At 35.8% G+C, this 27,235-nt stretch overlaps 3 protein-coding genes across 6 annotated transcripts in view; 1 reads left to right on the forward strand and 2 right to left on the reverse strand.

Moving 5' to 3' along the window:
• LOC102601127 (glutamine--fructose-6-phosphate aminotransferase [isomerizing] 2) overlaps positions 1–18,305 on the forward strand; it is a 22,146-nt gene extending 3,841 nt beyond the window's left edge. The window contains exons 2-13 of one of the 4 annotated variants that reach the window (XR_367158.2): positions 488–660; positions 2,436–2,544; positions 4,355–4,500; positions 5,119–5,283; positions 7,475–7,829; positions 7,937–8,187; positions 8,264–8,378; positions 8,486–8,741; positions 8,815–8,983; positions 11,749–11,898; positions 12,243–12,357; positions 18,123–18,305. Coding sequence is in view for 1 of the 4 variants with exons in the window: in XM_006345337.2 (XP_006345399.1) it covers positions 488–660; positions 2,436–2,544; positions 4,355–4,500; positions 5,119–5,283; positions 7,475–7,829; positions 7,937–8,187; positions 8,264–8,378; positions 8,486–8,741; positions 8,815–8,983; positions 11,749–11,832 (1,823 nt within the window). In the remaining 3 variants the exon portion in view is untranslated. Of the gene's footprint in view, positions 1–487; positions 661–2,435; positions 2,545–4,354; positions 4,501–5,118; positions 5,284–7,474; positions 7,830–7,936; positions 8,188–8,263; positions 8,379–8,485; positions 8,742–8,814; positions 8,984–11,748; positions 12,148–12,242; positions 12,470–14,705; positions 14,912–18,122 lie in introns of those variants that run through there. The other 3 variants (XR_001473224.1, XR_367157.2, XM_006345337.2) reach the window with 3 other exon arrangements.
• Positions 18,306–18,560: 255 nt separating this feature from the next.
• On the reverse strand, positions 18,561–21,427 carry LOC102602027 (subtilisin-like protease SBT1.7). The gene has a single exon (XM_006345339.2). The coding sequence runs from the start codon at positions 21,031–21,033 to the stop codon at positions 18,748–18,750; it is 2,286 nt and encodes a 761-aa protein (XP_006345401.1). The 5' UTR covers positions 21,034–21,427; the 3' UTR covers positions 18,561–18,747.
• Positions 21,428–24,267: 2,840 nt separating this feature from the next.
• LOC102601698 (subtilisin-like protease SBT1.7) lies at positions 24,268–27,068 on the reverse strand. Its single transcript, XM_006345338.2, has one exon. It carries the CDS (start codon positions 26,833–26,835, stop codon positions 24,502–24,504), a length of 2,334 nt encoding a protein of 777 aa, XP_006345400.1. The 5' UTR covers positions 26,836–27,068; the 3' UTR covers positions 24,268–24,501.
• Between the last annotated feature and the right edge of the window lie 167 nt (positions 27,069–27,235).

Below are 27,235 nucleotides of genomic sequence, written 5' to 3' on the forward strand. Positions count from 1 at the left end.
CCCCCCCAATCTGTATGCCCTTTCCACATTCTTTTAATTAGAAAGACCTTCCCATTATATTATGCTTTCGCGGCATAGTTTGACAGTTTGCTGAGTACATTTTCCATGGTATTTAGCAATTGCTATGTTCCATGTTGGAACTACCATCACCTGTTGTGCCAAATATTTTTAACTTTAACTCCAGGCCTTTTGTACAGCTGAGTGCATTTTGCTTGATATTGAACAATGCCTGTGTTGGACTGCTGAATCTGCCAATCTCTTGCTGCCACCAACGTTTTGCTATATTACATATGGATTACATTCTAAAACACTGATCATTTATGATTATGGGGTATCCTAGCCTAGGAGGAAGTTGTCCTTTTCTTAGATCAAAATGTTTTTAAACTTCCTTAAACGTTTCTTATTTGCGTCTGCTTTTACATTTACACTTAAAATTCCAGTGATCGAGTATCATTTTCTGACTCTAACATTGACTTCACTTGCTCAGATGTTGCTGCTACAGATTTGAATCTCGAAGAATCATTTTCTGTTCATGCTGGAATATCACACACCCGGTGGGCCACACATGGGGAGCCTGCTCCTAAGAATAGTCATCCTCAAAGTTCTGGTGCTGGAAATGACTTTTTGGTTGTGCACAATGGTATTATCACCAATTATGAGGTTCCTAACTTATCTCATGACATTCTTTACATTCCGTTATTAGTTCAGTTGCTTATTGGTTACTCTCAATTTCAGAGGCCGAATATCCTCTGGATGGTTAATTTGTGGTTTCTAATCACTTTCTATTCAGTAGAATGGTGTGTCAAATGATAATCATTTGGTTATTGTGCATGTGTAAGATTATTGTTTATACTGTTTTTGCTATGTGCCCCATATTCTTAGTAATTCACCTTTTAGAATATGGTGTTTATGTCTTCATCAAAGAATATGGTGTTTATGTCTGAATCCTGAAAGATTCTCTAGAAAGTTATATTAGAGGAACTATATCCGAGTTGACTAATGTATTGTTACCTTGAATTTCTTTGTGTGCTGACCTTATCTTGACTAGCCCAACTTTGTTAGCATTTTCATGTAAAATCTGTTTGCTGTTAAAATTTAGAGTTATCATGTTGAACATTTGAAATTACCAACTGTATGAATGTACGAAGTTGAAAGAGGCATAACTTATCAAAAATAAAAATAAAATAGAAAAGGGAAAAAGAAATAATGAAGTTGAAAGAGGCACTTATCCGTTCTTGATAATTTTGAAGTTATTGGACAGTTACTGTACATGTTCATATACTTTTGCGTTCTGCATCATCTGAATTTAGTTAGTAGAAGAGAAACTGATACATGCAAGTATGGGATATCCTTCGTTATTGTCAGAAAGCAGTTGGAAGGAAAGAATGGTACTTTCTGCTAGTGAAGAATATCCCTTGTAGATCATGGCATCATGCAGCCCAGAGAAAAATGCACTAGGTGGATATAGTATTATATTCTGGCAATATGTCCTGGTTCCTTAGTTAATCTACTTTCCAACTTTTTCCCATCAACAGTTTACTTACTCTGGTTTTGTGGTGAAGGCCATGATACAGCCAGCACCATGGGCAAGGTCATATACTCACCATTAAATACCTTTTCTTAATTTGGAAAGTCCGTCCAGATTAGTCATGTGAGTCTTATTATTGTGGGGAAGCTCTATTATCCATACTAAAGCAATTGATGATAGCTGCAGTTAGATTCGTTACTATGTGACATCCTTACTTAAGCAACTTCTGGAGATGAAGAGAGTATCAGAGGTTTAACTCTTTAGGAAGAACAGTTACCATATTGTCTGATCTTTCCAGAACCTTACTGCTAATAGTTTACAGGATTTGCACAAGAAAGTGGACTTAGACTGGTTACATTATATAACCACAACCTGAGAAGTCTCTGGATTATGGTGCTAAGCGGTCTTGCCAGACAGAATCCGATATTACTTAATAGTGTGCTAACTACAGTTTTATATTTATTTCCACCAGGATCTAATTGTTTTCTTTCACGTACTGGCAATTTGCCCACATTGTTTTTGGCTCCTATTTTCTGTCTATGGGAAAATTTTGGTTTTCCTTTCATTGAGCTGCACACTCATTTATTTTTCGTCTTAACTGAGAAATGAGTTTGGACTTGAAAGATATCTGCTGTAGCATTTTTGGTACTGATCATTTGATATGTTAGATTTGGTTACTTGAAGTCTCTTATTTTGATCTAATATGTTGTTTTGAAGTGCCTCTTTTCAAATTTTTTTTGTGTGGAACTGCAAAGTCCTAAAATAAAATAAGTAGGCACCTTCGGTTATGTCATGTCTCAGTCATTTCCAGTCTCTTATGCATATAGGTATTTCTTGATCAGTTTTATCTGCATTAGGTTCTTGTGTATGATGTACTTATGCATTTCACGGTCTTTTGATTCTCCAGGTATTGAAAGAGACCCTTCTCCGACATGGTTTCACCTTTGAGTCTGAAACAGACACAGAAGTAATTCCGAAGCTTGCAAAATTTATCTTTGATAAAGCTAATGAAGAAGGTAAGTACATTGTTACATCCAGTTGACTGCTTGGAATACATACTTCCAACTCTTCTCAGCTAGTCCTCCTTTTTCCTTCTGCTCCCTTGACCATGAAATCTGGGAATAACATGGCCACTCATTGTTGTGTTCCCTGGGTTTGCAATGTTTGCTTCAAAACACATTTCTCTCTAGGTACATCTTTAAATGAACTTCTGAGTAGATCATTAGCAATCTGTGGTGATCTGTCTAGGGGTGATTATACACAGCAAAGAAATCTGCAGCCAGACAGTAACAAAGCTACGATGTAGAGGAAGAGTATTTGCTAGTAATAAAGATCAAAGGCGGCTAAAGTCCTGGAACCAGAAAGTACATGAAAAGAGAATACACCATGAAATTAATAAAGCAGCCACTGTTTACAGCTAAGGGCTAAATCCTATAGATACCTAATACAAAACTAAACATACACTACACAGGACTTACACGACAACTCAGATGTCACGGTCTTAAAAATTAAAAAATTAATAATATCAGTTAAACTCCCAAAAAAAAAGTGATAAATTTATTGAATGGGTTCTCTTGTTTCTATAATTTAGTATTAAATTGGCTCTGCTGTTTCCTTTTTCACAATTAATTATTATAGCATCAAGTTTCAAGTAGCAATAACTCTTGAATGCTCTATCTTTATTCTTGGGCGTCTTTTCTCTTGCAAGATGGTAAATTTGCTTCTTTGCTCAAAGAAAGAGTGATAAATTAATGAATGGGCTGTACAATCTAGCTTGGACACCACTATAATGGGTTCTCCTGTTCTATAAATAAGCCATAAATTGTCTCTGCTGTTTCCTTTCACAATAAATTTTTATAGCATCAAGTTTCTAGTAGAAAATTTTAATTCTTGAATCCACTATCTTTATTCTTGAGGGTTTTCTCTCTTGCAAGATGGTAAATTTGCTTCTTTGTGATGCTTTCTTTAAAGTAATCTTGCTATACTTGAATCTTCTTCCTTACCTCCCCATTAATCAAAGCCTTTCATAGCTATGGAATAGTTTTTGTCATAGAGAGATCTTGCAATGTTTGGTATCAATGTAATCATTGACTCTTTGTGCCCCAAATTTTACTTGGCTTCTTCTTCTTTCTTTTTATTTTTTAATTATATCTTGTCCATCTTGATTTGGTCTAAACTTTCTGCTAATGACATAATTAAATATCTCTAGAGTTCAAATTTATGTATTTAACTGCACAGTATTCATTGATCATGATATGATATTAATTCTTTGAACTATCAGTTCTAACTATCTTGCTTTTACCAAGTGGATGATCTATCATTTCTATTCTCCATAATAGTCAGAATTAGACAGCTGTAATATCTCCATTTTGTAATTTGTCTCTCTTGTGCCCGTCTTTTCCAATGATTCAACTCATTGGATTTCTCCGTTAATTATTCTTCACAGATGCTATTTCATATATCAGTCACCTGAATGCATCAAGGATAAATGTATCATTCTTTGCTTTTCCTTGACCATTCCCTTTCTATAAATCAAGTCAGTGCAGAGTTTGTTGGTTGATTTATTGGCCTGTTCTCAATGAAGCTACTTGGGAGTTTGAGAAGCTTTTCTTCGCAACCACACCTGATGACTGAATAGCTTCAGAGATCTTTGGTTATCTTATTCTGATAAATGAATGCAGTTGCATTTTAGCCAACTTCTCCTTAAACTGTTTTTGCTGGAGATTCTGGAATGCCTTTCCTAGTTTAGTTTGTTTTTTTTCCTCATAGAGCATAAAAATCTTGATACGGTTCACCAGTAGAATAACTGTTAGACTGTTGTCTCAGGTGATCAGTGTGTGACATTCAGTCAAGTTGTGCTTGAGGTAATAAGGCATCTAGAAGGAGCCTATGCTCTCACATTTAAAAGTCGACACTACCCAAATGAGTTGATTGCTTGCAAACGTGGTAGTCCACTTCTTCTTGGTGTAAAAGTAAGTTAACTTGTACAATGGATGAATCTGATATAAATCTTTTACATCCCCTTTGATAAGAGTTTATGTCAACAAAAAAGATGCATTATTCAGTGCTTGTCAATTTGGAAATTTTCTAGATTAGACCACTATTGTTCATGGCTTGGATCTTATGTCTCTTATACAGCTGCTACCCTCTTGTTTTGTTCAACCAGTATGGATATGCAAAACATCTTTGGGTTATCACACAAAATTGAGAGTATAGTCTGATTCTCACAAGTTCGTTTTTTGCTTTGTATCAGTCTCACATTTTACCAGAAGAAATCTAGCTTAAGACCTCTCCTGCCTTTTAACCACAGAACTGCAAGAGTGGTGTGTGACTATTCAATAAAATGAAAATCAGCCTGTAGTATAAAATACTTATATCAGCTTCTGTATGTACAAACTCGTATACAAGTTTGACATATCTTGGATTAGGCTATCATCCTATGGTTTTATTATGTAGAGCTGACTGCAATTGATCCATTTTGGATCTTCCGTTCGTATTGGATATATTTTCACCTAACTGGTCATTGGAAGAAATTTACTTGACTGTGCAATCCATAGGCTCACAGGTTAACAAGTGTCTTTTGATTCCAGGACTTAGAAGAAAAGGCCTCATCAGGATCATCATTTAGTGATGCTAAATTTCCTTCAAGCAATGGACAACCAAAAGAATTATTCTTGTCCAGTGATGCCAATGCTTTGGTTGAACATACTAAAAAGGTCTTGGTAATTGAGGATGGAGAAGTTGTTCACATCAAGGTACTCCCTTATTGTTAATTTCTCCATCCAAAGCTATTTGCCATTAGTAAATGGAGCTCATTACTACTAAGCTAACTTTGAATACTATTTCCTTCTAATTTGTTTAGCTTTCTCTTTTTTAATATACCACCTCTTCATTCTAATGAGCTTAAAAGCTTAATCTTTGTTGGTTTCTTCGAAGATGCAGTTGAAGGAGGTTCTTTTCTAGTTAATATTATTGTTGTTATAATCTCTTCTGTAAATTATACCCCCTTCTTCATGGTTGTTCCTGGGGGTGTCAAATGGGCGGGTTGAATTGAAATTGGAGATGTTAGAATGGGTTGGATTGAAATTGGAGATGTTAAAATGGGCTTAAATAGAAATTGGACTTGGTCATGACCCACCCAAGTTTACTTTGGGCTCAAATGGGCTAAATATCGGGTTGGGTCATGACCCACCCAATTTGACCCACTTAATCTCAATCATTTTAACATATTGTTATTTAACTTTTATAACCACAATTTGAATTTCCACTCAAGAAAATAAAATAAAAAAGTTACAAATGGATAGATAAATCCTAGAAGATATAAAATAGATAGTAATTCATACCTTCAATATAAGAACATACATTGCATTAATGCAAATAAAGAGTCTTAAAATGGGTTGAAATTGGAAATTAAATTGGGCTCAATTGAAAGATTCTTTAAAAATGGGATAAGGCTTGAATGGGTTGAGATTGAACCCAATTCAAATTATCTTGAGCCAACCCATAAAATTCTGGGCGGGTTGAGTGGGTTACCTATATTTGGGCTCAATTTGACACCCCTAGTTGTTCCCATTTACAAGGCTGAAGGATTCTCTCTCTCTGTTTTCTTCTTCTTTTGTTTTTCACAGATAAAAATGGGATTTACTTGAACTTGTTTCACAAATTATGTTTGGATTTCTTGACTTGTATGGAGTGGGTTGGTGACTACATCACGTGGGCCCTTTTCTTTAGTTTCGGAGAAAAATGGTATTTTGAAGCTATTCAGGGACTTGGACAGAGTGTAATGAATTCCATACACAATGAATATTACCAGAGAATATGAAGTAAGGTAAGCCGAAAGCTACAGAAGATAGTGCCAATGGATCACTCAAACAACAAACACTATGCATCAATCCCAATCTAGTTTGGTGGGAGAATGGATCATTCAAACAACAAAAACTATGTCATCAATCCCAATCTAGTTTGGTGTTGGCTGCATTAATCCTTGATATCCATATTACTCAATTTGAGCCCATTTCATTCTAATACGGATACCGAATATTTTGTCTTGGATCAAATTTCACACTTCCCTACAAAATTGGTTGCTAAAAGTTCGTAGCAGATTGCAGTGGTTTACTGATTTCCCCCCTTTTCCTTCTTTTTGTTTATTTTTTATTATCACGAGTATCACCTTTTAGTTCCATAAGATAAATGAATATTACATGGACGTCACGAGATAATGGTGTCTAAATTCCAACAGTCCATATATTAGGTGCAGTCTTTTGGGCGAATAACATGATAGATGTAATGTAACTAACATAATTGAAATAGGATGCCTGAAATGGAGTAGTAGAGGAGTCTTATATAATATAGAGATAACTATCAAAGATAATGGTAAGTCCTATAGAATAGTTGAGAGACTAATCATACTATACAGAATAGTTGAGAGACTAATCATACTATACAGAAGTAAATATAGAATTTCCAAGGTTCAATACATCTATAAAATGAATTTACTAGAAACATGGATGCTACTGTCATAAAAGATAGAATGAGTTTGTGAGCATTTGGTGCATTCTGATACTTAAAGTGGGGCAACAATTGGGAAGCACATTCATGACCTGTTGAACTACGGCTCACATGGTGTTTAGGGCTACAATTTTCCATCTAGAATATAGTTCAGTGGGTTTAGACAAGCTATTAGAATCTATAGCTAATGTCTATGTAGGATGTGCAGGACTCTTCATCAAGTATTTTGCAGCATGTGTAGAACTCTGCATCAAGTATTTTTCAAGCAAGCACTTCTTTCACATTGCCATGAAAGGCTTAAAAAGATCCCGAATCAAGAAATATATGCACATTTTAAATAGGCGAAGCACTTAATGATCAATATATGCACATGACCTTTTTTTCTTCCTTGTTCATTATAGAGTGGGCTTCTATAACTTTTGCTTTCTGATGAGTCAGGATGGAGGAGTGTCAATTTACAAATTTGACAAGGGTAAGAATGGTGGTACTCTCAGTAGACCTGCTTCTGTTCAACGTGCCTTATCCATTTTGGAAATGGAGGTAGAACAGATAAACAAAGGAAAATATGAGCACTACATGCAAAAAGAAATCCATGAGCAGCCAGAATCTTTAACGACAACTATGCGAGGGAGACTTATACGTGCAGGATCATGTAAAGCAAAGACTGTGCTTTTGGGGGGCCTGAAGGATCACCTCAAAACCATAAGAAGAAGCAGGAGAATCGTTTTTGTTGGGTGTGGCACAAGTTACAATGCAGCTCTTGCTGCAAGATCCATTGTGGAAGAGCTTTCTGGTTAGTTGTTAATAACTCTAATGAAGTTGTTTTGATCTCTATAGCAACAGATAAGGAGTAGATTCTAGAGTAGCTTTGGTTTCACTAGTTTTATTTCTCTAATTTAGGTATTCCTGTAACCATGGAGATTGCCAGTGATTTAGTGGACAGACAAGGGCCAATATATCGAGAAGATACAGCTGTCTTCGTTAGTCAATCAGGAGAAACTGCTGACACTTTGCTTGCATTAGAGTATGCTCTGGAAAATGGTGCATTATGTGTTGGCATTACAAATACTGTTGGTAGTGCAATTGCTAGGCACACTCACTGTGGTGTTCACATAAATGCGGGCTGTGAGATAGGAGTTGCAAGTACTAAGGTAGGTAAATCACAGTTTCTTGAATTTTAGTGGTCACTTTTAGCACTGGCTTCTCAATTACCTCTTTGATCAACAGGCATACACAAGCCAAATTGTTGTGATGGCCATGCTAGCTCTTGCAATCGGAGCTGATACACTCTCAAATCAAGCAAGAAGAGAAGCAATAATTGATGGTTTATTTTACTTGCCACGTGAGTTTTTACTTGGTGCTAAAATTCTTGTTTCTAATTGTCCTTAAATGTATGGCATGCTCATGGTACTTGTATGACCGTTTTTGGGTACGTTACATGAATTTCAGGCAAAGTGAAAGCGGTGCTCAAGCTTGATGAAGAAATGAAGGATCTTGCTAAGCTGCTAATTGCTGAGCAATCACTTCTTGTTTTTGGAAGAGGTTACAACTATGCATCAGCTCTTGAAGGTGCTTTGAAGGTAAAGGAGGTGGCACTCATGCACAGTGAAGGAATACTTGCTGGAGAGATGAAACATGGTCCCTTGGCTTTGGTTGATGAAAATCTCCCTATTGTAGTAATTGCCACCCGTGATTCTTGTTTTAGGTTAGTCTTTAACTAATAATGAGAGTTTCACGACCGTGAATGCCAGCTTTTTAACAAATTGGTTGGTTTGCAGCAAACAACAGTCAGTCATTCAACAACTTCATGCACGGAAAGGTCGACTGATAGTTATGTGCACAGAAGGAGATAAAGCATCTGTTTCTGTTGGTGGATCGTCTCGAGTAATTGAAGTTCCACAGGTTGTGGACTGTTTGCAGCCCGTAATTAATGTAGTTCCATTACAGGTAGTGGTTCTACTCTTCTTTAGGCTTACAATTCAGTGAAATAAAAACTTTTAGGGGTCGTTTGTAGAGTGTATTAGCAAAAATAATGCATGCATTAGCTTTGTGTATTAGTAGTACCTTGTTTGGTACATTTTTTAAGCTATGTATAACTAATGTTAGTTATACACTCTATTGTGTATTGAGGAGTGTATTACTAATACATGGAAATCCATGGTATTAGTAATGCAAGGGAATTTAATGCATGCATTAGCATGGTTAAAGATCCAATTGTCCCTCAAAACCTTTTTTATATCTTTTCCATCATATTTGTGAAGGGTATTTTTGTAAATAAATAGTTTTAAAAAAATTATGCAATGTGTGCTATTTTTAATACACCAAACCAAACAATGCGTAAGAAATAATCTTTGCATAACTAATGCATGCATTACTAATGCAAGCATTATTAATATACTCTATTTAACATTATTTTTATACACCCTACCAAATGACCTCTTAGTGACTATTGGCTGACAACTACAGAGTGTCAACATTCTTCTTAGCCCAACACATTTTTGTTGTGAATACGCTTTTTCTATCTAAGCCTCTTTCTGTGAAGAATTTATTTTACCTTGGATACATTTGCTGTTTCCTCATGATACAAAAGCTATTGCTGACCTAAAATTAAGAAACATAATGTGTAAACTCTAACAATTTAAGCTTTAATTGAGGCTGTTGACACAATTTAAAATGATATCAGAGCAGATAGAGGATGTTTGGGGTCATGCCACCACCATTCTATGAAATATTTCCACACACTAGACCTGAAGCATCCAAGCACGCATGAAATCGATGTATTGCAGACCTAGGATATATAACTAGCAATGCCAATTCCCAATAGTTGAAGCTTTAGACGTGTTGGTTCACACAAATCAGTATAAGATAAAGCTGCAATTCCCTTTTCCTTTGTAACTGTGGCAATTAAACTTCTGGGCATTATACAGCTTGACATGTGTCTCTTAGAGTTAGTAGATTGTTAGACAAATCTACTTCCTCACCAGGGATGGGGCAGATCTGGATTCTGTGTACCAATATGTCTGCTCTTTGATAAATTTTGGACTGCATCTATAAACTGGATTACCCAACATGATGGTAGACGAACTGTGATAATTCTTTTAGATGCATATGAACTCTACATATTTTCGTTGGCCTTTTAAGTGCCTAGAATATATCAGGAATACCACTTGAAAACTAGAAGCATGCCAATTGTTGTAAACATCTTTCAATGTGAAGCATATATAAATTTACAAATAAGGAAATTAAGTAACGTATTTCTGTTTATTTGACTCCTAACATATACTTCTTATTGCTTTAGATGGATTGGTGATGATTTTAAACCTTAATGCATCTAAGTTTTGATCTACTAATCAAAACTTGTGATCTATGGCACTCCTAGGATATCTTTTAGTAGGCTACTCTATATTAATCTTATTTTAAATGACGTACAAATATGCAAGTTTGTTAAATATCATTCTAAAACTACCTCTATGTGCCTCAACCACTGAATAAAATGAAAAGAACACTCACTATATGGCCATAATGAGCTGGTTCAAGATGCAAGCCAAATATGTGTACATCTAGATGTACCGTTAAACTAAGATAACTTTGACCTTTCCGATTACTTTGAAGTGGGTTTTTTTTTCAGTTGCCTATATCATTATTTTAGCCAAAAAAAGAAATGGCAAGTGTACAGTGTTTTCAAATAAAACTAGTGCGCACTCTTACATTACTGTGGAACATTGAGCATACATTTAATTGGAATCCACCTGAAATATTTAATATTTTGTAATTCTTTTGAGTTGGTATGATCTGTAAAGTAATGGAGCAACAGTTCTTATATACGCACCCAGACACTGTGCGTGAGCGCGCGTAACACTTTAGGAGTTTGTTTAGGGTTCTCAAAAATTGAAAAAGTTATGGTAGGTAACATCTCGAAAGATTCAACATGAGAATCATCAGGTCCTTCAATGTAAACACTAAAGCCCTTTTTAACATATTATATAGCAGGAGGGGAAATAAGGTGCCACGATCATAACTTTTCCACTTAATGGTTTTTATTCTGTAGCTCTTCAATATTGAATATCCTTTTCAAACTTGCTTTGAATTGTTTTACTCCAACCTCTCTGCCTTCACAAGGTAGGAGTAAGGTTTGCATACACAGTGTATGTTGTTGTTGTTGGTTTTTATTCTGTAAGTACTTTATGTATTGTTTTCCCACACTAGATTGGCTGCTGTATTAACCATTGAATGCCATTAATTGGCAATATTTCTGTCAATCTTTACCTCTTACACTCTTACTTGGTCATTGCTTCATATCATGTCAATCAGTATTTTTAAACTCTACTTTGTGAAAGCATGCTAGGGGGCAAGAATCACTTAAGACCATATGCAATATGATAGACTAGCATTAGTTCTTATACCATTACCTGCATTTTTCATCTTATTCTAAGTTCAAACTCCTTGGAGAAAAAAAGAAGTTCAAACCCCTCCCTACCTCTTTTTCTCACTTGCCTCCATCTTTTCCCTATTTTGGGAAATAGAGGAAAACTTTGGCGTGTTGATCAATTTACTGGCTTAGCAGAATTCACAAGGATTTCAGTAAATTCTGTGAAATTTCCTGAATCTGATAGTTGCTGCACATCAGTTTTCCTTTCCTCCTTTTATTTAATTTCTGTTTGAGATTTTACAGTCAAGCTTAATTATTGTCTTGTATTTGTCGTCTGTCTCAGTTATTGGCCTATCATCTTACTGTACTGCGTGGATACAATGTTGATCAACCTCGCAATCTTGCCAAGAGTGTCACAACGCAATGAGCTAAACATTTTCAAAGTCTTCCGCATTCAACCTCTACCACTTGATGACGACAATTTGATCTACTGGTACAGCTTTTGACTCCTACTACAGGTCGCATTGACCCACGATATAGCTATAATTCACTCTGTAACATCTAAATTCGTGTTTGTTTGGTAACATATTTAACGTAACAGTTCTGTTCTTATTAGTGGTTGGTATGTAGTCGAGCTAATCTTGTAGACTAAGAACTAGATTCATTTTTGATTGGTTACGATTGTTGTGACAATAGAGATGATAAATTGCAATTTTATGAGTGCATTTCAGGATGACTAATCTGTAATGTTGTTCAAAATCTGCAATGGACTACCAATGTGATGTTCAAAGTTCGCAATGTATTATAGTTAATGAATGACCTTCCTTTCAAGTGCAGATCTTATACCTAAAGTCTAAATACAGTTAAGGCGTGGGCGGAATAGTGCATATGTTGGCTAATCGTGTGGCTTTGTCATTCAACTGAAGTTGCTTGTTCTCCAATTTGAGCTGAGGTAGTTACTTGACTTGAGTTCCCATTGTATGACCAAGTTAAATATAGCAATTTCCTTGCTTGTTTGGGTAACATATGATAAAGAGGAATGAATTTTATCTGTTTGACACAAATTGACTCAGGAGTTCACTCACTAAACTAGTTTTATAGTTTGAAGTTGTTGAAGAGGGGAACTGGAGCAACGGTAAAAGTTATCCTCCTCCATGTGATCTATGTCACAGATTCGAACCATAGAATCAGCCACCGACTACAAGTAGAGTATCCTCCTTTCAGATGTGTCTAAACATTTGAAGGTTGAGTAGTTGCTGCATCACACACCTATCATTATATGATTGATCTAGAATCTTTCATAAAAATGATCTATGGCCCTAGCCCATCTTATCAAGATCCCAAATGGGGAGGGGGCTGGGCTGGTGGCAGGCTGATAGATCGAGGCTAAAGAAATAGCAAGTATTAATAAAAATTTAAGAACAAGAAAATACAAGAAAAATACCAACTAGTATTCCAAAGATGGAAAAGAAATATGTCCGACTACCTACTAACCTTCAATCATAATTCTTGACCTCCGTATCCTCTGTCAAGGGTCATATCCTCGGTGATATTGAAGTTATGTCATATTCTGCCTAATGAACTCATGCCAATACTTACTTGGCCTATCTCTACCCTCCTCAAGCCTACTACAACTAACCTTTCACACCTCATTGGAACATATGTTCATTTCCTATCAATATTGCTCGAATCATCTCAGTCTCACTTTTTTTTTGAAACTGGTAAATGTGTATTCCTCAGCATTAAGGATATGCTGGACACCATCAAAAAGTGTTAGATAAAAAAAATAGCAACTAGAAAACAAGATACTTACAGAGATCTTAATAAATCTACAAACTGATCTATATCCTCTAAACCTACTTCTTTACACCAAAAGTAGAAAGATATTATACAATTCCATTTAACTTTCTGGATGGAATTGGATCTATCTTCATAACACCTCCCATTTCTCTCTCTCCAAACTGTCCACCAGATGCATTGTGGGATGATCCTCCACCACTTCTTTTGACTTTTGCTGCCTCCTCTTTTCATCCAGCAACTAAGCAAATCTGCAGTATGCTCCTGCATAGTCCAGCTTGTCTTTGTTATGTTCAGAAATAGACCAAAGTTGTGCTGTAAAAGTGCAGTGTAAAAATAGACGACTGTTTGTTTCATTTGTCTCATTGCATAAGAAGCACCTGGAAACTATGATGGCCCCTTTTTTCTTCAAAACTTCTTGTGTCAGGCATGCTCTTTTAACCACCAACCAAGTAAAGCATTTTACCTTGGTTGGGGATGGACTATTCCATAAGTTTCTCCATATTTTTGGTTGCCCTCTACACTGTACCCTTTCTTCCATTTTATAAACCCTTTTAACAGAGAATTGCCCATCAATATTGTGTTTCCATCTTAATGTATCTGGTTCACTAGGCATATTCTTTAGGTTTATTTGTGAGACTGCATATGCTTACCCACAAATTCACACTTGAAACAGGCATTCTTCCTCTTGTTCTTCCATCTTTTATTCTCTGAGATGCTTATAAATTTATTTATTTTTAAAAAAAGAAAAAAATAAATAAAATAGATTTTATAAGGAAAAAAAACAATACAGGTTTGAGCAGAGGGCGTGTGTGTGGTGCTCAAAATATGGAAGTTACTTGGATTAGATTGTCTATCACGTGCTTGAATAATGCCCTTTTGTGCACTATTTTTGAGGTTGGATAAAGTACCATTGTTGCTTTTGTCCTATATGTGCAAACCCAAATCAGGTGGATCCTTCCAGTGATCACATATACAAAACCAAACACACAAGGAGCCCTGCAACATTTTTTTTTTATGACAAGGGAAACCCTCAGTCGCTACCCTTTGGGTGCGCATAGGGTAGAAAAACCCCTCCTATGCAATAGCTCGCAAACCACACAGGAGAGGTAATCCACACTAGGCTCTCACACTAGGCAAGCCTGGTGCGATGCGACGAGCTCGACCCAGAAGGCAAACCCCTTGCTTTCGTTGGCAAGGGTTTCGAACTTGAGACCTCCAACATGGAAGTCCCAAGCCCAAACCATTGGGCCGCCCCGAAGGGTAAGGAGCCCTGCAACATAGTGCCTAGTTTGCTTGAAAGGATTGTAAATATCAGGTTACTGCCAAAATGTTGCAAAGTTTTCCAACCCATATAATAAAGTGTTAATTGTTCTGCGTCTTATCCTTTATGGGATCCACTCTTACCTTATTTCAAATATTGTCATTCCTAATCTCATCTCTCATGATATGCCCACACATCCATCTCAACATTCTCATGTCTTCCACTCTTCTTCTTGACAGGGGCGGCTCAAACCCGTTGGTGGCCTAAGGCCAAAATCAAACTAGAGGCCTTAAAAAATTTTTAAAAATTATATATGTTTTTATTTCAAATCTATTTTTCTAACTTTTTGAGATGCAAAATTGTTTATAATTTTTGTGTAGTCAATCTCTTCTAATAATTCTTTTTCAATCGATAATATAGCCAAACCACTTAATCTTTCTTGAGACATTGTTGATCTTAAATTCGATTTTATTATTTTTAATTTTGAAAAACTTCTTTCTGCTGAAGCGACTGTTGCAGGAATTGTTAACATTATTCTATAAGCAATGTAAGCATTTGGAAAAGAATCAAGTATTTTTATTTGATTAAGTATCTCAATTAGAGTATTGTCTTCTACTTGTATGATTTTCCTTAACACTTTTAACTCAGAAAATAAGTCTAAACCGTCAATATCGGAGTGAGTATTATGTTTTAAGGAACATTCAAGATTAAGACAATATTTTTTTGAATTCTCATCATCTAATGATCTCAATTTTTTCCCACTAACTAGAAAACCAAAAATATTTTCATATACTTCAAATTGTTCAAATCAAAAACATAAACTATATTTTTTGAAAATTGAAATTATCAATAGAACAAGTAAATTCTTAAGTTTTGATTAAGAGAGATATAAGATTAGAAAAGAAAAAGAGAGAAGAAATAGAAGAGAGGAAGAGAGAAGGATAGAATATATAAAAATAAATTAGAAAAAGAATAAGGTAAAAAAAAAAAAAAGATAACTTGTACAATTAAAAAAGTACACATTAAAAAGGTAAAAAGTAATAGTCATATCAAGTCATCTCATTAATTTGGTTTGAATTTAAAGTCTTAGTTTTTTTTTTTTTTTTAGTTTAATCCTACGTAAGAAACCAAAAAATGGGGCCCCCTAAACTTGGGGGCCTAAGGCCAAAGTCTTTTTTTCAAAGCTTACCAGCCGCCCCTGCTTCTTGACATGAGAGCTTTCGAATGACCAACACTTTGTCCCATATAAATAGTCGATCTAACTAACACTTCGTAGAATTTGCCTTTTAAATATTGAAAGCAAATTCATGTTGCACAAAACACGAAATGTAAACCTCCATTTCATCTAACCCACCCCAATACGATGTAACATTCTCGTCAATCTCATTATCTTGGATTATTGACCTTAGGTACTCAATTATCCTTTGATTGATTCTCATCCCAACGCTTCACACCAATGAAGCATCACAAAAGAAAATTTATCTAGTGTACACAATACAATAACAACTTTGGAGCTAGCGTATCACAAATGAATTTTTTTAAATCTTATTTTATCAAAAAATTATACTGTATATATAAGGTTAAAATTGTTATTTTTGTGTATATATATAATAAATATTGAATCTCTTTCATTTCCTACAATTACTTTTTTATATTTTGAATTTTATTAGTAAAAATTCTGATTGCATCACTTGTTACAACTATATACAGTCGATCCTAGTATTAACTCTAGGCATAACATAAGCAATATAAGTTCAGATTTTTTAACTCCTCCTGTTACTACAGTTAGAAAACATCAAAAAATTAGTTAGCAGTCACATTTTCCTTACTTTGTCTCATTCGAAAAATGGGAAACTGAACTTTTCCATTTTCTTTGAATTTTTAAATTATAGCATAAAAAAATCACATTGCCTCATAGAGTAAAAAAGAACTAGAATGAGAACATTATTATAAAATGTGAGCAGAACGAAAAATATAAACAATAGACACAAAAAATGTAATATTAAGATATCTTATTCAAATATCTTCAAATCATATCTTTCAAAAGTAAAGAACATCCTAATTTATTGGACAAAAAATCACCTAAACATTAGTACAATGTTACAAAAGTTGAGCCGAATATTAATTAGGTACATGTTTGGCCAAATGCATTGAATTCATAACAAATATCTATATCTATGAACTTGTATTTTTTTCCTTCAATTTATTTTATATCATGCATAACACATAGTATATCGTTTTTACTATTATTATAATTGTTAATATCTATGCCATTATAAAAAATTATATGAATCAACCTTAAATACAAGTGCAGCAAACGAGTTCAAAAATCAATCTTATCACAATAAAAATAACAAAGAACCCAAAAGGGTATAAAAACTTGACTAATAACTCACTTAACCATATAATAAATTGAGTGATTTGATATAAATATCTCGCGTTCTATTTGATTAAATTTCAGATATATTGGGGAAAATTATTCCTTTCCTCCGACCAGACGTGAAAATACTGAAGATTACAAAGCCCATAACTATTCTATTTTCGAGAACTCTTAGTAACTCAATCGATTAACTATCTGAACGGTTACTTTGTTGGCGAGATTTTAGAATCCCAATTATCAATGTTGACTTGTATGTACAAAAAAACCAAAAAGGAAAAGAGATAAACCAAAGACCTCTGGATTTCTTCTATCATTGCAGAAGAAGGCTTCTACTATCTGCAACTTCCACATCTTCATCTTCTTCATCTCCACAATTGTACACAGATTCAATCACTAGAAGCAGTTGATCATCCAGATACCTCCGCAACAACATTGTCTCTTGACTTTCATCTATACTACCTTCCGCTCCCTCACACCGTCCCCGCCCATCGCCGCCTCCGCCGTCGAATCTCTCCTCCGATTTCCACGGCGATCGGCTGCGGCGGCTATAGCACAGACGGTAGCAGATTTCAGCAGCACAAATGATAGGGCAAGTAGCACAAAACAAAGGAAGAAGAAAAGGAGAGCAGAGAAAGAGACAGAAGTAGCGCCGGAAGCGGCGACGATTTAGCCAAGAGGTGAGAATCATCGTGGAACGGGAAATCGGAGATGGATTTTGAATTGTTGGGCGATTTTCATGTCGAATTGGGAGCAAATTGTGGGAATAAGGGTTGTTGTCTTTGTTGGAGTTGAAAGAGAAACAGTACCACCAGTCCCACATGACTTTTCGATTGTCATATGCATAATCAACGTGTGAAGGAAGGGAAGATGATAGCGATGGAGAGAGAAAAAAAACAAGCGTGAGATGCTCGTTTTCTGACCTGTTTTGTCAAATTTCCAGTTTTTGTATGACATATTTTTGTGATTTTTTTTTTTTTTTGGTTTTTCATTCCATTCCTATCCGGTATCCATCATAGGAGTTCTACTCTAGTAACAATTTTTACATATTCAGAATTCAAACTCGAGATTTGGTTAAAAAGAAAGTGTCTTATCTACTGCATTATATTTTTTTATGTTATTTTTTTAAAAAAATATTTGAGTTTTGACTAATTAATTTTTTTTAATTAATATTAAAATAGTAATTTATGTTATCAATATCTTAAAAATGCTTAGAAAGTAGTAATTACTTTTTTTTCCAATTCTCTAAAATAAAATAACTTTTTTTGTGGATATTTAGGTGGAGACAGGGGAGCTGCACGATTGAGATTCAATTTATTTTCCTCCAAATATTGAAATGCAGCTTAGCTTAAGTGTGTTGGCAAATGAGTGTGAACATGTGATTGCTAGCTAGGCTACATATATTTAACTAGTTGAACTAAATAAATTTAAGTGGGGGCCATAATTGTCATATTATACATGACTTTTTTTGGAAAACTTGTGTAATAGCAAAGTTATTCAACTTTGTTTTATGTCAATAAAATCATTTCATATAACGCTCAGATGATAAAAAACATTAAGTTAAATGACTTTGCTGGTTATTATTACTCAAGTTGAGCTTAGAAAGTGATGGAGCTGTATTTGCAATAATATTTTATCCATTGATAGTAAATGAAAAAGGTGGTATCTTGTACTATATGTAATAATTGGTGAAAACGTTGAAGACAAAGGAGAAATGTGCACTAATAAATACTACTGACTAAAAATTTATTTATTAATTTGGGATAGGCACAGACAATTCATACAGTATACATGGTTTCCCATCTAGCTTTCCCTTTGTTCTTGTGTTTGGTACTTCCAATTCAAGAATCTGATGGCCCTATGCATCCCAATGCAATACATTCCACATAAAGTAGCAGAATTTATTACCAGACCTCAATAATGGGAGATGTTACTATCGGACTTCTAACAGAGTGGTTACCATTCTGTTCAACCCAAGTGATCGAACCAACGTTTCTACTTTGACCCTCATCACCTATATAGCGAATTGTCAAAGTATAACTTTGCTTCTCATTTTTGTTCTTGAACACCAATGTTTGTGGTGACACTGAAATTGTAGAGTTCTTGGGAGCTTTTAGCTTTGCTTTATATGTAGCTGCACCTTTACCAACATTTGTAACTGTCCTCTTGAATTTCTGCTCCAACAAAGTGAAGTTTCCCTCAATGCTGTACAAGGCAATGAATGATGGGTAATTCAGATCAGCTGATGGATTTGAGCAGTTGTGGTTGGCTGATGATCTTGCAATTGTCTTGAATTGCTCTTCTGTGAAATTCAGAGAGCATAGGAGATTTACGTAATCTTGTGGAGTTGCATCATATACTAGGCCAGGATCAAGAGCTCTGTTGGGATCAACATGCCCTGCTCCCATGTCTAGGGGCGTGGCGGCTTTATTAATGTCAGAGTCTTTAATAGGTTTTCGAGTGTTGTCTAAAGGATCAGCTGTTGTCATCATGGCAGAGCGAATAGCTGAAGGACTCCACTCAGGATGCGCGGCTTTTAGCATTGCTGCAATTCCAGCAGCATGTGGTGCAGCCATCGATGTGCCTGATTCAAGAATGTAATCAGTGGACAATTGTATGTTTGTCCCAATACTTGTAGCAAATATGTTTGGTGGATATGCTGCAAGAATCAGCACCCCTGGTGCCAATATGTCTGGCTTTGAAATTCCCAAGTAACTTCTGGAGGGGCCTCGTGCAGAGGATGCAGCAACTATAGGTGCTGGCTTTGCATCTAGATACGTCTCTTGGAATGTGATGGTGGCTGTGGGAGTGACGCTATTTTTCACATAATTGATGACTTGTTTCCCTTCCTTTTTGTTAATTACAACTCCAGGGTTGGGAAATGTAGCAGATCTGAACACTCCTGGATCCTCAGAAATAAAGATGGCTGCTCCAAGTCTTGCTCGAGTGACAATACGCATTTGATCAGAGAAATCCCCATTATCATCACATATAACGATGGTGCTTTCACGATTTTCAACTTGTGATAGCAATTCCTCCGAACTGCAATCAGAAAGAGTCTTGTTGTAAATCACCGGAGAATCCCTGACAAAGGCTCGTGCAGGAAACAAGCTCCACCCCCTAATTTTTAAGCCATTGCCCAAAGTCAAAGTTCCTGCAAATGTCCGGTCAGTGAGGCCTGATGCCACACACAAGATCCATGGAGATCCATTGTTTAAACTTCCAATCCCTGGACCTCGATTTCCAGCTGAAGCTGAAACCAGAACTCCCTTCATCATAGCTCCAAAAGAAGCAATAGATATAGCATCTTCATACAAGGGAATGAAACGGTACCCATAAGAAATGGATATCATGTCAACACCATCCGCAACAGCTTGGTCCATAGCTGCAATTAAATCTGAAGTAAAGGTTCCTTCATTAAAGCTAAACTTGTATACAGCTAGCCTGGCTCGTGGAGCAATCCCTCTAGCTGTTCCTGGTGCATATCCAAAATGGGAAACACCTTTCGCAAAGTTCCCAGCAGCAATGGAAGCACAATGTGTGCCATGACCATCAGTATCCCTGGCAGAATTCATGGAAATGTTCACAGTGGGATCATTAGCCAAAATACCCTTATTGAAGTAATTAGCCCCAATGAGTTTTCTGTTGCACATTGAAGCGTTAAACTGCGTGCCTGGCTTGCAAATTCCTTTCCACCTTTTCGGGATTTCAGGCATACCATCATCTTGAAAACTCGCAGATTCTGGCCAGATGCCAGAATCCAAAACAGCAACAATCACATCTTGGCCTAAACCAGAAGCTGGCCATAGCCCAGATGATGGATTGAGCTTGAGGAAATCAGATGTGTGGGTAGTATGAGGTTCTACAGTTCTATCCTTGTAAGCTGAAATGAAACCTGGTAACTTCTTCAAAGCTGCCAGTTCATCTTTGGACAAAACAGCACTAAATCCATGTAACACATTGTCATAAGAGTAAACAAGTTTTGGAGCAGAGTGGAATCTGTCTACTGATGAAGGAACAGAAGCTTTGATGGAATCAATAGTGGAAGAATGCCAATGATGGTGATCAGTAAAGACATTAGGCATTAAAGATTTGTCAAAATGGACAATGTAAGTGGATCTTTGTGCTATAGCTAAAAAGAGATGAGCAGAAAGGGCCCATGAAAAGAGGAGAAGATGAAGTAACTCCATTGTAGATCTTTCTGTTGAGTACACACTACAGATTCAAATAACTTTATAGGATAATACAAATAGCATTTGATTGTTGCAATAATAAAGATAAGGTAAGTGGAGTGGGGAACAAAATGAGTTAAAAAGGATAGTAAAGATAGGCGGCTAGTATATAAGTGAAATGAATCTGCTTGTATAAATAGCTGGTTCTTCTCACTATGTCTAATCTTGCAGGCTGCTAGGAAGGAATCTGATGGTTTGCCTACCTAGTGTCCGCTACCCACATTAGAGCACGACTAAATTTGAATTCCATTCGAGAGGTTCCACCTTGGGTAAAGTGCTCCCTAATAAAGACGACTCCATACCTGGAGGGTTTGAACCCGAGACTGATTAAGAATCATAGAGGAGTACTTATCACTCCACCACAACCTTGGTCATTGAAGTCAATGTTATTAACTACACTATATTATTTCTTGTTTTCATAGGTATTAGTTTAATGATTTTTTGTGGCTAGAAATGAGAGAATTCTGATAAATTAATGAAATATAATCTCTTTGGAAGAAAAAGAGAATTCAATAATTGAAGGGTGTTGCTTCCACTCTTTCTCCATGTTACTGTATAAGAATTCCTTTACCTTTTGGATAATATAATCTAAACTTTCCCACTTGTTGATGAGTCAGCTACTGACATTTAAAGCATTTGTTTAGTAATTTGGAGAATTAATCAAAAGGGAGAAAAAGAAGATTAGAAAAGAGAAAATCAATTAAAAACACCTTTTTTTGGGGTCCCTAGTTTGATGAATGACTCAAAATGAATGTTATTAAATTTTATATTGCCGACACTCAGCTTAATATATTGGGAAAATAATAACATGGATCTGGAATTTGTATTTAATTAGACCACTAATCACCAAATCAATGGCTGAACTTGTTTAAGGCTGATGGATCATCCTACTAAAGCTACAAGCCTAATTAAACCTTTCCCATCTTTGGAATTGTAGGGTTGAACCTCATCTTCTCATTTCGTCGTTCGTTATCTTTGTGCTTGTTCAAACTTTTATATCCTAAATTGATAGCTTTTAATTTTTTTTAGGAATATAAAAAAAACTACCTTAATGAATTGAAAGTTGTTTGCAAATTAATAAATTGAACGAAATTAAGGGCTTAAAATATTTTTTTCTTAAAAAAAAATATTGCTTATACTGATTAGAAAGTACATATTATTAATTTCATTATAGGACAAGTCAAATTGATATGTGCAGTGCAGATATCCTATACGCCATATTTGATATTTATAACTGAGTACTTATTATTTATAGTGAAAAGATGATGACTTTTTGAAAGAGACAATAGGTACGAACATACTTAGTTTTATTGAAATTCAAGATAAAGAAAAAGGGTCAAAAATATTTTTAAACTATGAGAAATTAAACAAAAACTTCCGTTAATAATTTGATCTAAAATTGTCTCATGGTCCATAGTTTGATTAGAAAATGTCCTTAACATTATCTCATGATTAGTAATTGTGAAAATAGCTTATATCTATGTTTAGTGGAAATAAATTTTGGTAATGGCCAATTAAATGAAAGGAAAAGGATAAAATATATCCCTCTAATTTAGTAATTTTGTTTATTAATTACTATCAAACTATTTATATTCTTATCGCTATTAAACTTAAACATCCTTAATTTGGATGGATTTTCCCTAATCAACCAAAAATATTCGATTTCAATTTAAATTACCTATTTACACCAATTCCATTTTTAAATTCAAAACTAAATAACTCCTATCAAATTAAACCCAGAAAAAGTTGAAAAATCTGAAAATCTGTTTGGGGAATCTACTGCTGGTTTCCAAACCATGTCGTTGATAGCCATTGAACTGGAGCTGAAAGTTTTATGTATCAGTTGTTGTCATTTTAGAAATATAAGAAAAAAACTTGCTCTGAGAAGTTGAAAGCCCGAATCAAGGATCTGTTCCGAATGAATACTGTTTCGATCGATTTTTGTTGCTGATTCCAGTCTGTGTCGTGGTTATCCATTGATTTTGGAGATGAACAATTTGAAGAAGAAGACAATTCGCCATTAAAGCTTCATCAAAGCTCAAGTTCGAAAAAATGGCTTGACGCAAACAAGCTTCGTTTCGACTTAATATTATTGCAAAAGATTTCAAATGTCTTGGAAGATCTCATATCTCAAATTTGGGATAGTTTGATGGAGGATTCGGTGTTTGTTTGGGCGAATTTCAGCTGCAAATTGGTTGAGTAAGAAGAACAATGCTGAATTTCAGAAACAGCCATAATTTTCAGATATAGTCCAAAATCTGCCACATTATTCCAAAAGTAGCAACTTTTCCCGGTAATCCGTTTGAGTCTTACTTTAAATATTTCTCATTCTTTTAAGTGTTGGGGTAGATTCGATCAAACCCAATAATTTTAGTTTAAATCTTGTATTTTTAATAGAAGTTCATTGAATAGGTACACATTGTTAATTTAGAATCCAACAACTTGGAAAAGATTAGAATTAAATACTCATAAGCTTCAAATTCTGGCTCCGTCTTTTCTTGTAATGTAATACAAACAGTACATCGGCCACAATTGCTCAAGTTTGGTCATAAGGAGATTTCAATTTGGGGTTTACATCCTCAAAGTTAAGAGTCTTTAATGAACATTTAAGGCCATATTAAGATGTTTATCTACCTATTATGCCTAAATATTGTTTTTAGTCTAATGTCAATAATTTAATGTCCGTTGATTACAGATTGACTTGTCAATTGTTAAAGCAAAAATGTATCAAATTGTAGAAAATGGGAACTCAACAAATGACCAAGTAAAGATTAACTCAAAATTACAAAACTAACAACTAGAAGTTTAAATTTAGGGAAGTTCCAACATTGATAAGCAAATACTTTCTTTGTTTGTCTAGTTTTGATTTGACACAGAGTTTAAGAAAGTAGGAAAGATTTTTGAATCTTGTGCTCTTAAACTAAAGATACATAGAAGGTACAAGAATGTCTTTTAATCTTGTGGTTTTAAGCATACCATGTGAAAAGTTAAAATGAAAGAATTGCCTAGAAAAGGAAAGCGACATTCTTTTTTAAACTAACTAAACAATAAAACCAAACAAATTGAAATGGAGGGAGTATTTACTTTCCTAACTATGGTTGGAACATTGCTTTGGTTTATTAAATCTCAGTCATTATCTTTTTATCATGATACATGTCTCTCATCCAAGTTAGAATTTGAGAAAGGGAGAGATAGAAAATGGAGAGGAGCCTCATCCCAAAATTCACGCGCAATCCCAAACAGCATGTTGAGAGAAGTAGAAAGAACAAGTTACTTTTGCTCACTTTCCTTTCTTAAATGTTCTTCCATCCTCTCACACTGTGTCACACACAAACATATTTGACGACGTGTTTTCTGGAATTCTTTTGTGTGCATACATTATTTATTCCCATGTCGACAACATATGTACATAATTTACCTCTTGTCCTAGTCATCACTACCCCAAACATCAATAATCCTAGATATCACTATAGGACTCCTAACTGAGTGATTACCATTTTCTTCAACCCAAGTGATTGACCCGACGTTCCTACTCTGATCACTGTCACCTATATAGCGAATTGACAAAGTATAGCTTTGTTTATCATTCTTCTCCTTGAACACCAGAGTTCGCGGTGACACCGAAACTGTGGAATTTTTGGGAGTTTCTATCTTTACTTTATAAGTTGCTCGACCTTTACCAGCATTTGTTAGAGTCCTCCTGAATTTCTGCTCCAACCAGGTGAAGTTCCCCTCGAGACTGAATGGGTACAAGGCAATGAATGATGGGTAATTGAGATCAGCTGATGGATTTGAGCAGTTGTCGTAATTGGCTGATGATCTTGCAAATGTTTTGAACTGCTCTTCGGTGAAATTCATAGAGCATATAAGATTTATATAATCTTGTGGAGTAGCATCATATACTAGGCCGGGATCAAGAGCTTTGTTCGGGTCAACATGCCCTGCTCCCATGTCTAGGGGCGTGGCTACAAAGTTATCATCCTCTCTAATAGGCTTTTGAGCACTATTCAAATGGTTTGCAGTAGTCATCATGGCAGAGCGAATAGCTGAAGGACTCCATTCAGGATGTGCGCCTTTTAGCATTGCTGCAATTCCAGCCGCATGAGGAGCAGCCATTGATGTGCCTGATTTAACCTCGTAATCAGTGGCTAATGCTATGTTCTGAATACTTTGTGAAAATAGATTGGGTGGAACCGCTGCAAGAATCAGTACCCCTGGTGCCATAATATCTGGCTTTGCAATTCCCAAGTAGCTTCTGGAGGGCCCTCGTGATGAGGATCCAGCAAGAATTGGGGCTGGCCTTTCTCCATCCACATACGTTTCTTGGAATGTTATGGTGGCCGTGGGAGCAACACTGTTTTTAACGTAATTGATGACTTTTTTCCCTTCCTTTTTGTCAATCACAACTCCCGGGTGGGAAAAAGAAGCATCTCTGAACACTCCTGGATCCTCAGAAATAAAGATGCCTGCTTTAAATCTTGCTTCTTCGACGTGAGAAATTTGACTACTGAAACCAAAACCATCTTCATCCGCATTATAATCACAGATGATAATGGTGCTTTCGGGATCAGGAACTTGCGATAGCAACTCATCTGACCTGCAAGTGGCTAGAGTCTTGTTGTAAATCACCAGAGAATCCCTGACAAAGGCTCTTGCAGGAAACAAGCTCCACCCCCTAATTTTTAATCCATTGCCCAAAGTCAAAGTTCCTGCAAATGTCCGGTCGGTGTAGCCTGATGCCACGCACAATATCCATGGAGATCCATTGCCTAAACTCCCCCAACTTGGACCTCGATTTCCAGCTGAAGCCGAAACCAATACCCCCTTCATCATAGCTCCAAAAGAAGCAATTGATATAGCATCTTCATACAAGGGAATGAACCGGAATCCAAATGAAATGGATATCACATCAACGCCATCCGCAACAGCTTGGTCCATAGCAGCAACTAAATCTGATGTAAAAGTTCCTTCATCAAAGCTGAACTTATACACAGCTAGCCTAGCTCGTGGAGCAGCCCCTCTTGCCGTTCCTGCTGCATATCCAAAATGGGAAACACCTTTCGCAAAGTTCCCAGCAGCAATGGAAGCGCAATGTGAGCCATGACCATCAGTATCCCTGGCAGAGTTCATGGAAATGTTGACATTGGGATCATTAGCCAAAATTCCTTTATTGAAGTAATTAGCCCCAATGAGTTTCTTGTTGCACATAGAAGTGTTAAACTCTGTTCCAGGCTTGCAAATTCCTTTCCACCTTTTGGGGATTTCAGGAATACCATCATCTCGGAAACTTGCAGATTCCGGCCAGATTCCACCGTCAAGAACACCAATGATCACATCTTGGCCTAAACCAGAAGCTGGCCATAGCCCAGATGACGGATTGAGCTTGAGGAAATCAGATGTGTAGGTAGTGTGAGGTTCCACAGTTCTATCTTTATATGCTGAAACAAAACCTGGTAACTTTTTCAAAGCTTTCAGTTCATCTTTGGACAAAACAGCACTGAAGCCATGAAACACATTGTCATAGGAGTAAACAAGTTTTGGAGCAGAATGGAACCTGTCTACTGATGAAGGAACAGAAGCTTTGATGGAATCAATAGTGGAAGAATGCCAATGATGGTGATCTGGAAAGACATTAGGCATTAAAGATTTGTCCAAATGGACAATATAAGTGGATCTTTGTGCTATAGCTAAGTAACAGAACAAATGAACAGAAATAAACCATGAAAGGAAGAGAAGATGAAGAGAATAAGGAAACCCCATTGTAGATCTCTGTGTTGACTGAACACTGCAGATTCAAGTGACTTTACAAGATAATAGAAGCAGCATTTGGTTGTTGCAATAATAAAGATAAGTTAAGAAAAGTGAAGAATGAAATGTGTTAAAAAGGGTAGTAAAGTAATAAAGATAGGCGGCTGTTGTAAGTGAAATGAACCTATTAAGTACTGTTTCTAGAAAGGAACCTATATGTCAATTTTCAAACACGACCCCACTTGTTATCCCATTGAAATCAGTGACATTTTCAATGCTATATTAATCATTTCTTGTTTTATTTAGTATTATTTGAATAAATTTGTGAGGCAAGATATGACAGAATCTTGTATACTAAATCAAATATAGTCTCTTTGGAAGAAAAAGAGAAGTCAATAATGAAGGCAGTTGC

Source organism: Solanum tuberosum, unplaced genomic scaffold (assembly GCF_000226075.1).
Source record: "Solanum tuberosum cultivar DM 1-3 516 R44 unplaced genomic scaffold, SolTub_3.0 scf00068, whole genome shotgun sequence".
Lineage (NCBI taxonomy): Eukaryota > Viridiplantae > Streptophyta > Magnoliopsida > Solanales > Solanaceae > Solanum > Solanum tuberosum.

What these genes read in the sequence shown, in the direction of transcription:
- LOC102601698 (XM_006345338.2), bottom strand. Translation starts at nt 26,835, where the DNA reads ATGGGGTTTCCTTATTCTCTTCATCTTCTCTTCCTTTCATGGTTTATT.
- LOC102602027 (XM_006345339.2), bottom strand. Translation starts at nt 21,033, where the DNA reads ATGGAGTTACTTCATCTTCTCCTCTTTTCATGGGCCCTTTCTGCTCAT.